We start from the raw sequence: 12,924 nt of genomic DNA, 5'->3' as shown, positions 1-12,924 counted from the left end.
TTAAGATCTTATATGATCTGTCTACCCGCACTACTCCTTACACCCCTCTGATCTTATTTTTTTATTAGTTTCTCTTGGTCACATTGCTCCATCCATGTTGACTATCCTTTTTTTGCTCTTGCTGTGCCTTCTGTCTTCAGTGTTCCTTCCAGATACCTCATACTTTAGTCACCCTTCCACAAGCACTCTTCCTATTCTTCTTGCCTCCCTTCTTTATTTTGACTTTCTAACATTCTAAATACTGTATTTTACTTAGTTAATCTTGTTTATCTCTCTACCACTAGAATGTATGCACCACAAAATGGTACCGGGCATGTTGTAGGCACTCAATAAATATTTGGTGAACAATGAAATATTCACATACGTGGAGATGGTGTATTTTTCTAAAAAAACAGAATCATGCAAACATATTACTCAAATACTTGCTTTTCCCTCTTGGTAATTGATAGATATTGTCAGTTGATTGTGATTTAAGTAACTGCTAACTATACTCCACAGTAAGTTTGTGTCCAGCTTTTTGTCACTACAAATAATGTTGCAATAAACATCCTATACATTCCTATATTTTGGTGCTTTTTATTTTTATGGAGCAAGTTTCTTCATCTGGATCAATATATTTTAAATTTGACGCCTTGAAAGTATTTTCCTACTACCATCAGTAATACAGTAGTGTCATTTTCTTGAATTCTTGCCAGCATTTCTTAACCTTGATGTTCATGTTTTCAAGAACCTCAGATTTAAATCAAGTCTAAAGGAACTTGTTTCAAATGTCAGTACACATTTTTCCATAATATTAAAACTCAAAGGTGATAAATAATTCTTGATCATAAATTAATTAGACGTAAGTTGATTCTTCCACATGCACTGATACTTTATAAATAACTTTGAATGGGGGTGGTACATAGATAGAATTCTAAATTACAGAGGAGGCTCTTCTCTTGAACTCTAGCTTAGTATTTCCAGTTGAAAAATTATTTGATTGGGATCTGATAGGGTTTGGTTCACTTTTTTTTAGTTATGATTTACATCTAGGAAAACATACTTTTTTGCCTTTTGAGAGTACATTCTGTCTCCATCATTTCTGATTTAGAAACATCACTGGGGTTGGTTTTGTCTGGTTTAAGTCGATGTTCTGCATGGATAATTTATCGCTTGTATAAAAATGCTTTGTTGATCACCTTTTCTATTGTAATTTGAAATTTTTGGTTAATAGGCTTGTAAACACTGCTGCTGAGAATACTGCCCATTGTATTTCTCAGATTCAGTCTCTTATCATTATTCAGCAAACATTTATTTGCTGTGTGGTAGAGTCTTCACTCTGGAGCAGTGCATATGGTTGGACTGTAGAATCCTCATGTATTTCACTGCTTGTTCTCTTAGGACATTAACAACTAGGTTATGTTCATGGCTGTTAGAACCCTTTCGTGCACATTGTTGGTTTGCATTTTTGATATTTGTTCCTCCTTCCACTTTATTACTTATCGTTTCTCACCCTACCTTTTTCTTTGTAAACTTTCATAACCTTCTAGGGAGCAGAGCAATGTAGAGAGTATGTTTTAAAAATGTTCCTAATAGATATTTTCAGTTGGATTTTTGGCCGTCTCCAGAAGCTTGTGATATGCCCATCCCACAATTTCAATTTTATACACATTTCATTCTCTGAGTAAACTTTCTATCTTTTCAGCTTTACTCCCTTCTGGAATTCTACCTCCAACAATCCTGTAACACTCTGCCTACCAATAAATTACAGGATCCATTTATTCTACCACCCTTTACTGTTCTTTATTCTTTTCTTTCTCCTTATTCTCACCTGTGCCCTAGTAACTAAATGTGTCTAGGGAAAAAAAGCAAAAACATTCAACCTTGATGACTAATTTTACTTTAAATGTGTGGCAGTGACCCCTTTAATGCTCGCAGTAGTCATTCTACGTTTCCCTAGTTTAATTCATTCTCCCACTCATCTACACCACTGTTTATTACTTTCTCCTTTAGCTTTTCACTCCCAATACATGCTCTCCTCACCCTCAGTTGATCACCTAGCATCCTACATCACTGAGAAAACAAGCATCAGAAGAAAACTGCCAGACTTTTCCCACCCCATCTACCCACCCACCAATCCCTGTACCCATATACTTTCTACCAGTTACTAAATAAATATTTTGTAACCAGTCCCTCCATTTGTGAACTAGATCCCATGTGATCTCCCTTACTTAAAACATTGTTTTAGCAATTTTCTTCTATCATTTATCCCCCCTCCTAGATCATTCTCATCATCATACAAGCTTATTTCTCCAATCTTAAAAAAAAACTTTGATTCCTGCAACCCCTCCTCTCCTCAGTTTTCAGCTGCAAGCCCATTTCTTTACTCCCCTTTGCAGCAAAACCCCTTGTCTATTTTTGGCTGTCTCCAATTTTTCTTCCTCTTTTATGAATCTACTCCTGCCAGGCTCTTACGCCCATAACTCCACCAAAAACAAACTATGCTTTTATGGTCTGCAGTGACTCACTAGCTAAATTCAATGATTACTTCTCTATACATATAGTACTAAGCCTTGTAAAATCTAACATACTCTCTTCACTTGGCCTCCTTTACACTACAGACTCTTGGTTTTTCTCCTGCCTTGCTGGATGTTTCTTCTGTGTCTCCTTTGCTAGTTCCTCCTTGTCTCCCCTCTTAGTGAGCCCCTTAACTCATTACATGATCTACTTCTTTATCCATTGGTCACCTCATGCTGCTGCTTAACTTTAAATATATACCAGCTGGGCCCAAATTTATATCTTTAGCCCTGACATCTTCCCTAAACACCAGTCTGACATACCCGACGTGCTACTCAGCGTGTCCATTTGGATTAATAGACATCTCATGCTCGTGTCGAAATGGGAACTCCTGATCTTTGCCCACCCCAGACCCACAGCTCTGTCTTGTAACCATAAAGTCATCCTTGACTCCTCTCAGTCCTCTAATGTATGAGAAAACCTTGTTATCTTTGCCATAGAACTATATCTAGAATCCTAATCAATTTTTATGACTTCTCACCCAGGTTCAAATCATTAATATCATCTCGTAAATACATGTATTAATTACCACTGTATGTTATTTAACTGATCTCCTTGATTCCATTACTACTATTTATTCTCTGTTTAGCACTTAGAGTGATCCTCTTAAATCATTTAAATCAAATCACGTCACTCTTCTCCTGAAAACCCTCAATAAAACATAGTCTTTAAGATGCTCTGCTGGGCCTTAGGTGAGCAAGCCCCAATTCTCTCTCTGACAGTCATTTTCTACTGTTCTCAGCTACACTGGCTTACTTGAACATACTTACAGCTTATGTATTGGCTGTTCTCTTTGCCTGAAATACTTCAAATCTTTTAGATGTTTCCTTATACTTCACCTTCATGAGGCTGACTCTAATCACCCTATTTAAAATCAAAAGCCCTTCCTTACCTGTCTCCATATACACACTTCTCTTCCCTCTGCTCTAGTATTCCTGGTTTGCATTGTTCTTAACTCCTCTGAAAAACTATATATAGTCGGCCTTCCATCTGCAGGTTTCACATATGCAAATTCACCTAACTGAGGATCGAATATATTTGGAGGGGAAAAAAATGTTAAGTTGTTGCTCACATGTACTATGTAGTTAGGCCTACCATGGTTTTGTTTGTACCTAACATGTGCAGACTTTTTTTGGTTATTATTTCCTAAAAAATTACAGTGTAACAACTATAATTAGGTTGGTGCAAAAGTAATTGTGGTTTAAAAGGTTAAAAATAATTGCAAAAACGCAATTACTTTTGCACCAACCTAATAGCATTTACATTATATTAGATATTACAGGTCACTTAGAGATGATTTAAAGTATACAAGAGGAGGCTGAGTATAGATTATATGAAAATACTGTGCCATTTCATGAAAGGGACTTGAGCATCCTTGGATTTTAGTATCCATAGGATGTGGGAGCTGGTCCTGGAACAAATCCCCCTTGGTGACTGAGGGATGACAATACCGTGTTTATTATGTTTATCATCTGTTTGTCCGCCACCTCCAACTAAATGTTAGCTTCCTAACACCCGTTAAATAAGTTAATGTCATAACTTAACATAAATTAACACAGTGCCTGACACATATTAAACCCCCTACATTTTAACTATATCAATGTCATCATCATCACCTTTAATTGAGCTTTAAAGTCTCTGTTTGATCTGTCTCTTCCATCACCTCTCACCTGTAGTACTGCAGTAAGCTTCTTAAGAGTCTCCCTTATAAGTAAATACCTTTGCCTCTGTCACCTTTGTCCCAGTGTAACTTAACTCTTCCACAGTTCCCTTGGTTTTCTAAGGTGGGATTGCCTTACTCTCTCAAAAATCTTCAGTCTCTCTTCATATTCTGCATGGGAAATTCCAAACATTCATTTCCTCCTCTCTTCTCCAAACACCACTCACTATGGTTTTCTACTCCTCATATATCTCGTTCACTTTCATATATACAAATTTACAGATGGTATTTCTTTAGTCTCGACCACCTCTTCAACTAAATCCTTAAATTCTCATCTTAAAAATCTTAACTCTCAAATGTTAACTGTGTTTCCTGAACCCTGAATTAAAAAACACCGGTTGGCTTAGTGCCCTTTTCTCTTCCACAATGAGGTTATTCTACAACTTGACTCTTTTCTTCAAAGTCTCTACCCTCTCCCACATATATTCTCAATTCCGCAGTAAGTGAAATGAGGTCCAGGCAAGTATCTTGTGAGAAAATGTAGCAAGTAGACTGTTCTAACCCGGTTTTCCTGTACCTCCAGACTAACTTGAATCGTCCTGGTGTAGTTATTCTGTAGTTAACTTGAATAGTTATGGTATAGTTATTCTGTTTTCATCTGTTCGGTGTGGAATCTTGTATCAGTTATTGCCACCTCCCCGATACTCCTTTATTTTCAGTGTCTGCTGTTTCATTAACTCCTACCTTCTGCCTACAACTTAATGAAGGTTACTATCCTAATGAAACTTTACCTCAAACTTAGTACTTTATTTCCTTCTCCACATATTTTAAGAGAATAATCGTATTGACTCTGCTTTAAAAATTTTTACTTCTCAGTCCAGGACCATTAGCTTGCTCCACCACTACTCAGTGAACTATGGCAGAGATCACCAATATGGCATCTTAACTGTCAAATCCTGTTAACTTTTTTTTTTTTAGTTCTTACTAATACTTTATGATAATTGCCAATGATGATTTGCCTTCCTTCATGAAACTCTTTTCCCATTGAAGCTGCTTTCTCCTGATTGTCTTTCTGTGCCTGATGATGCCTTCCTGAAGTTTCATTTACTTTCCTTTCTAAATATTGCATGTTCCCTTCCTCACCCCCGTATATACACAGACGGTGCCAAAAAAAAAGTATATACATTTTAAGAAATAAAACTGTATTAAAATTGTAATACTTAGTATATACCTATAACAAAAGATGAATACAAGTCACATTTGACTTCTTTAATTACAAGAGGTGCTCAAAGTGGTTACCATCAGCGTCCAGAGAGACACTTCTGGTTACGACAAACTACTGCTTGAGCAATGTTGACCAAAGTGTCCACGTGTATACATTTTTATGGCACCCCCGGTGTGTGTGTGTGTGTGTGTGTGTGTGTGTGTGTACACACACGTATAGTTATAACTTCTTCCGTTTATAAGTTTCCCTTCATTAGGTTGAGCTACCACCTGCAAATTTATAATGCCTCTAAACTCTGTGTCTATCTTGTCTAATTCTTAGTTTTAGAGCGTTCCATGCTTTGTAGAACCTTTCACACCCATAGTCTGACATTTCTCCCCCAAAAAGTTTCCCTGTGACCTCTGAATTTGTGCCTCACCTTTTAGTGAGTCCAAAGGGTTGGTGAGATCTATGAGATTATCAAAACACCAGCCTTAGAAATTCAAAATTTAAAAGCAAGAGTAAGTACCTAGCCCACCTAGCCCTTAGGGCTAAACTCTTGTAATCTAGACTCTAACTGTTGCCCAAAGGCCAGCCTCCACTGACTGAATAGTGTCTGTGAGGCCTGAGGCATTAGATACCTAAGACCCACCCACACACTAAGACCTACCCTAGCCCATCAACTCCCACCCACATTTAGGCCATCTGGACTTAGATGAAAGACTTGTTCTGATTTAAACTTTTTTTTAGAAAAAGTTCTTCCTCTCCTTTGCATACCAATTACAATTACCTCCTGCCCCAGCACGAATTTTAAAATCCAGTCAAATAAAAAACCCATCTTGGCTGAGCCAAAAGTCTTAAATTTTACTGGTTATACTGATCCTTCAAAAGCTATTTCCTGTACCTTTCTCAAGGATTTTCGGTTTGTACAGACATGTTATAGATTAAAATATGTTTTATTATTCCTAATTCTGAATTTGAGTGGCTTAATATATATCTATAGCCTCAGTTGCTTTAAAAATATTTTTCTGGCACACCCTTCCCCCCACTTCCACTCCTCTCCCTCTTACACTTACCCATTCATTCCATCGAAATCAGAGAAATCAGAACAAGACCGGATAATCAGAGGCCTCTCTTACTGGGGCTCACGCAGAGAAAGCACTTTTCCTCAGGACCGGTAGTTAGCCCCAGTAAAGCACGGCTCTTTTCAGTCAGCTGAGTTACACGTGCAGTTCCTTCTTTCAAAATCACCAATCAGATAACTACTATTTTTTTCCTAGTCCTTCTGAAAGGTCAAAAGCTGCTCTCTTGGTGTTGAGACTGGAGCTTGTGTACTTCTGGAGGATCACCAAGAATTTCTAGGAGGTGCTGTTGAGGCAATTTCTAGAGCTTCAACTTCCATTTGTATTCTTTCCTGAAATCTGTCTGCCTAAGAAAAATATCAGTGTTTTACAGATTCTACTTAACTATTTTCCTGTTCTGAAACAAAAGATTTATTCCTAAACCCAAGAGAATGTAATCATGATACTTTACCCCAGGATGTAAAAATTTTAAAGTTGGACTAAACCTTTTAGGCACCTAACAGGGATAATTTGAAAAGGCAAGGAAGAGTTTTTAGCAAAAGCAAAAGACTTGAAAAATGAAGTTAGACATTTTCTGATAAAAAGTAAGTCTGATTTGGCTTACGAGCTTCTGAGCTTGTCTTTGAGCTCTGGTTTCATTAGTTAGGATACTGTGACATTTTCTGTAAACTGGGTATCATTGTTTTGGCACATAATATTTAAAATACATACAATATATACAGAATACTAGATTATGGGCAGGGAAGTATATAGTTTGAAAACATCTGTTAGGACATGCAAACAAAATAGTTTGAAGATGATTTTCTCACTTTATGAACCAAAAGGGAAAATTTAATAGTTAAAATAGCTTATTAAAAGATGTCATTAGAGGGGTGGCCGATTAGCTCAGTTGGTTGGAGCGCGTGCTCTTAACAACAAGGTTGCCATTTCGATCCCCACATGGGCCACTGTGAGCTACGCCCTCCACAACTAGATTGAAAACACTGACTTGACTTGGTGCTGATGGATCCTGGAAAAACCCACTTCAAATAAATAAAAATTGTTTTTTTTTAAGATGTTATTGGACTTTTAAACATAATATATTTTACTATGAAAGTAGTATGTACTTATTTTAACAAATAGGAACAATATACAGTTATGTAAAGTAAAATTGAAAGTTGCCATCTTTCTGCCACCCCTCTCCATTTCCACACTCTAGAGGTAGTCACTAGTAAGCCTTTGATTTGTATCTTCTTAGTGGTTTTTCTGTACTTCTCCAAATAGACATTAATAAGGGTTCTCTTTTTCTATAAATGGGATCGTTGGTCTGCAGTATGACTTTATTTCCTTCTACCAAGTGTAAATTGTGAGCATTTCCCCAAGTATATATTTAGAATGATTTTTTTCATAGCTGCCTAGTATTCTGTGAATGTATATTATGTTAGTTTATCTAACCCCCCCATTGATAGATTTACCTTGTTTCCATTTCTTGCCATTATAATTAATTTTGCAGTGGAAATTATTGAACCTATATTTTTGCACTAGAGATAGTCATTTTATAAAGAATAAATCTTAGAATAAGCAAGGTATAATTTTCAAAAGAGGCTTTCAAATTACCTTTACTAAAATATAAATATTTATACTCATAGCAGTATAGAAAAGAACTCAGTTTTCCAAAACTTATGCTGACATGTGATATCCTTTTTATTTGTGCCAAAATAATGAACGAAACATGGTATCTTCTTATTTTAATTTACATTTCTTTCGTGATTATGAGGTCATGTATGTCTTTATCACTCATCCATTTTAAATTAGATTTTTTATCATTATTTTGATATTGACCGTTTAAAATACTATTTTCTCTTTACAGTGATTTGAATATGATCTTGATCAAACAATGAATTGAACTATATGACTTTGAATTTTCTGGTATCATAGTTCCCTTATGATAAAATGATATTGTCTGACAACATTTACCATGGTAATTCTAGTGTTATAGTTCTGTTTTATTGACCCTTTAACAGTTAAGAGAAGAAAGCCGGAGGCTGGCTTTGGCTGCCAAAAGAGAAAAGAGAAAGGAAAAGAGAAGAAAGAAAAAGGAGGAACAGAGAAGAAAACTAGAAGAAATTGAGGCCAAAAATAAAGAGAACTTTGAACTCCAAGCTGCTCAAGAAAAAGAAAAGCATAAAGTTGAAGGTATTTTCTCTAAAATACCATCTGATTTGTTTCAGATAATACATTCTATTGGAAATTATGTTTTCTAAAATATCAATAACAAGATAAAAATAGATTTCTAAGTTATTAAGCTCTTAAATTATTTATATGCTACTTTCATTCGACTTTTCCCCAGCTTTTTATTATGAAGAATTTAAAACTTATAGACAAGTTGAAAGAACGATAAAAACCAACACCTGAATACACTTCACCTAGATTTTAAAAATAAACATTTTACCATATTTACTTCATCTTTTTCTCTTTAAATATGTATACATGTTTTTTCTAAGCCATCTGAAAGTAAGTTTCAGACATCCTGACATTGCACCTGTAAAACTTCAACACACATCCAAAGAGTGACATTTTGCTTACATAATCACAATACCTAAAAAAAATTAACATTAATTTGATATGTTATCTACATTCCAGACCATATTCAGATTTTTCTCAAATGAGGGAATTATTTTCAACAAGTTTCTAACTGAAAAATTATTTAAGATGAGGATATCATGAGAAACCATTGCCACTAAACCATCAACTATGTATGCTGTGTGTGTGTGTGTGTGTGTGTGTGTGTGTGTGAATTTCTCCATCCTCCCACCTTTTATTTTGAAAATAGAACTACAGAAAAGTTTAAGGATTAGCATGATGAACACCTGAAAGTCACCTGGATTCTTACAACATTAAGGAACACTTGTTTTGTTTATCTTTTTTCCTTTCTCTTTTTTGAACAGTTTGCATGTAAGCTGTACGCATCATGCGAAATCACCTCTAAATACTTGAGTATGTATTTCCCAGAAAAAGAACATTATTTTACATAACAGTAACCTTATTATACCCAAGAAACTTAATTTTATAAAATATGTAATGTGCAGTATATATTCATATTTACCAAATTGTCCCCAAAATACTCCTTACAACTGCCTACTATGCATTGTTTAGGAGTTAAGGGCAGAGAATAGATCATTCATATCCATCTCATTACTAGTGAGTGCTGGAATGACTGGTGACTTTATGTCTAACAATAGCAGAGTAACTTCTGGGTTTATTTTTCTGTAGTGCTTAAAGCGAAATATATTCTGGGAAAACTTAGAACTTGCTAATTCAGTATTGCTACTTTTACAGATGAGCCTGAAGTCTTGACAGAGCCTCCAAGTGCCACAACCACTACTACCATAGGTATATCTGCAACCTGGACAACTTTGGCAGGTTCCCATGGTAAAAGAAATAATACCATAACTACAACCAGTTCCAAGAGGAAAAACAGGAAAAATAAAATTACTCCAGAAAATGTTCAAATTATATTTGATGATCCACTACCAATCTCATACAGTCAGCCAGAGAAGGTGAACGGAGAATCCAAGAGCAGCAGTACCAGCGAGAGTGGGGACAGTGATAACATGAGGATTTCCAGCTGCAGTGATGAAAGTAGTAACAGCAACAGCAGCCGAAAGAGTGACAATCATTCACCTGCTGTGGTCACTACTACTGTGACCAACAAAAAGCAGCCATCAGTTCTGGTTACCTTTCCAAAGGAGGAGAGAAAATCTGTTTCTGGCAAGGCTTCAATAAAGTTAGTTCAAATTTTCACTTTTACGATTTATAGTGTCATGAAACATTTTGTTGCTGAACTTTTTTGGTAAACAAGCACATTAACAACTGGCAGAATAAGGATTTGCCTTTGTGCTAAACAAGGAACAATTTCATTTCCTTTGAAGAATAAGCTGCTTTTTAGATTTTGTATTAATGAGAGATAAAATTATTTTTACTATGCAATTAATTCATTTTGGTTGTTAAACTTAGCCCATGAAAAATACTGATCATGGTTTCTCAGGGATTATTATTGTGATTCAACTTCATTAAATTTGACCTCTAGATAGTATCTTCTTAAAAATTGGCTCTTCGTGTTATACTAAGTATCGGAAAGTGAAAAATAAGTTCTTCATTTGTTTACTATATTCTAAAAAAAAAAATTATGTAATAGGTTGTCTTTATCATTTAAAAATTCTACATCTGTTCTATATTTAACGTACTTTTCTTCCCTCTGTTAAAGATTGTCAGAGACTGTCAGTGAAGTAACCAGTAATTCTCTGTCCACTTGCACAAAATCTGGTCCATCTCCCCTTTCCTCTCCAAATGGGAAGTTAACAGTAGCAAGTCCTAAACGTGGACAAAAGAGGGAAGAAGGATGGAAAGAAGTTGTGAGAAGGTGAGTAATTATTTATTTGATTGTTTTTCTCATTCTTTTTATTCTTTCTATTCTATCATACAGTGAAGTATGTTTTACTCCCTTATTGTTAAATTTCTCCAAGTATTCTGAAGGTTGCAAACTGGTGGCCCTAGTCACCAGTCATCTGGTTAACAGAGACAACCTACAGCATATTTTAGATGGAAAAAAAAGTGTACATTACTACTCTTAAAATTGGGAGATTTTACATAAAGGTTAGATGACTATTGTGTCTGCTTGACCTCCATAGTTCCTGTATTTGGTACAGAACTAATTTAAATTCTTTAAGGTGATTGTGTTTTGTTTAAATTTGTAATCTCAGAGCCCAGTATGTATGTAATGTCTACTACATGCTTGTAACTGTTTGAAGAATGAGTAAGTGTTGGTTTTAAACTATTCTTGTCTTTAAATTATATGATACCTTTATTTCAAGGATTTTAGGACTAAACTATTTTATATAATTTGCTTGAGATTTTTACTAGTATGTGTCAAAAAGTAAGACAGTATCCCTGAAATTAAAAGGTTTAAGTAAGATACCACAAACCCAGAAAGGATATGATCCATTATAAATCTTTAAAAACCTATTTTAAAGAGCGTCCCAGAAATTCCATTGAAAAACTACACTTTTTATCATTTGAAACAAGAGCTGTCCTTATCTCTGTCTCTGTCTTTGTCTCACACATACACACTAACTTACTCACATACACGCACTATTCAAATCACAAGTCAGAGTACTCTATACAAAAGTAAGGTAATTCAGTTTTCTACATGCATTTCATGCTGTGGTATACAAAGAAATTCTTAACTAATTTGAAAATAATGATCACTGACTCATTCCCTTTAAGGAAGGAGTTATCAAGTAACTTAATGATGTACATGAAAGGGCAAGGATCATACCTTACCTTTTTAAAAATATAACATTTTAATTTAATACTTAATCATCCTAAATAATTTACTTGTTCATTAAAGCATATTGGCTCATTCTCTTTATTGAGAGTTATACTGCATTTTTTTAGAAGTATTCTTTAATTTAGACTTGTCAGAAATTTGTATCTACCTTTCCTGATTCTGAATTGTTTAAATTTGTAATATAATTTTGCAAGTGTTAGATGGCTTTTGTTTTTTGTTTTTTTTGAAATTTCAGTGGGCTTTTCTCTTTTCTCACACTACTGGACATCCTTTTACTGAGTTTCTGTAATTGTGGCTAATCTTTTTAATGCCTCTAGAAGAATGCAGGGAAACAATAAATTTTTAATATCATCCTTTCAGTTATGTATTAGAGAATGAAAAGGAGAATGTGAATCAATCACCCAAATGTGCCCACAATAAGCCATTCTTGACTCTTTGGGAAAGATTAGATGCTCCAACCACTGTGTATTTATGATATCGTATTAACACACTCATGGCATGGTGTTGGAATTTTCTAACTTGGTGTCTACATTGTCAGTATACTCGTATATGGGCAGGAACCCAAGTCTGTCTTATTTGCCATTAATATTTGCTTTAGCACAGTGCTTGTCTACATAGTATGTACTTTACAGATATTAATGAAGAATGAAAGTAAAAAGAAAAAGTCTTTGACAATGAGATGAGAAGCTATGGTAAAGCTTTCTCTTCCCCCCCCCCCCCCCCGTCATACCCAGTTGTCTTTTATCACCTAGAGTGAGAATGGATAGAACAGGCTTATTCAACAATAATTTATTCTGTATTTACAGAAACATATTTTAGTAATACTTTCCAGTTATTTTAATCACAACCACTGAGACTAATGATTTATCTTAATTTATCTTTGCAACTTTTAAACAGGTCAAAGAAAGTATCCGTTCCATCAACCGTGATATCCAGAGTGATTGGAAGAGGAGGCTGTAATATTAATGCTATTCGGGAGTTCACTGGTGCACACATAGATATTGATAAGCAGAAAGACAAGACAGGAGACCGGATAATAACAATAAGGCAAAACTTTGTCTTTTATGTTTTCTTCCTTTGTGTTTTATTGCGC

At 35.1% G+C, this 12,924-nt stretch overlaps 1 protein-coding gene across 10 annotated transcripts in view; it reads left to right on the top strand.

The window, feature by feature from the left end:
• The window catches only part of ANKRD17 (ankyrin repeat domain 17), a 152,301-nt gene that overhangs the window by 124,071 nt on the left and 15,306 nt on the right, over positions 1–12,924 (top strand). For all 10 annotated transcript variants that reach the window (XM_019720875.3, XM_019720898.3, XM_019720882.3 and 7 more), the window contains 4 exons: positions 8,506–8,677; positions 9,821–10,268; positions 10,749–10,904; positions 12,729–12,878. In XM_019720875.3, coding sequence (XP_019576434.1) covers positions 8,506–8,677; positions 9,821–10,268; positions 10,749–10,904; positions 12,729–12,878 — 926 coding nt within the window. The remainder of the gene's footprint in view (positions 1–8,505; positions 8,678–9,820; positions 10,269–10,748; positions 10,905–12,728; positions 12,879–12,924) is intronic.

Source organism: Rhinolophus sinicus, chromosome 1 (assembly GCF_057876585.1).
Source record: "Rhinolophus sinicus isolate RSI-liver-muscle chromosome 1, RSI-T2T, whole genome shotgun sequence".
In the NCBI taxonomy this organism is placed as follows: domain Eukaryota; kingdom Metazoa; phylum Chordata; class Mammalia; order Chiroptera; family Rhinolophidae; genus Rhinolophus; species Rhinolophus sinicus.
The sequence above is the reverse complement of the archived record's forward strand: the minus strand, read 5'-3'. Positions and strand labels throughout refer to the sequence as shown.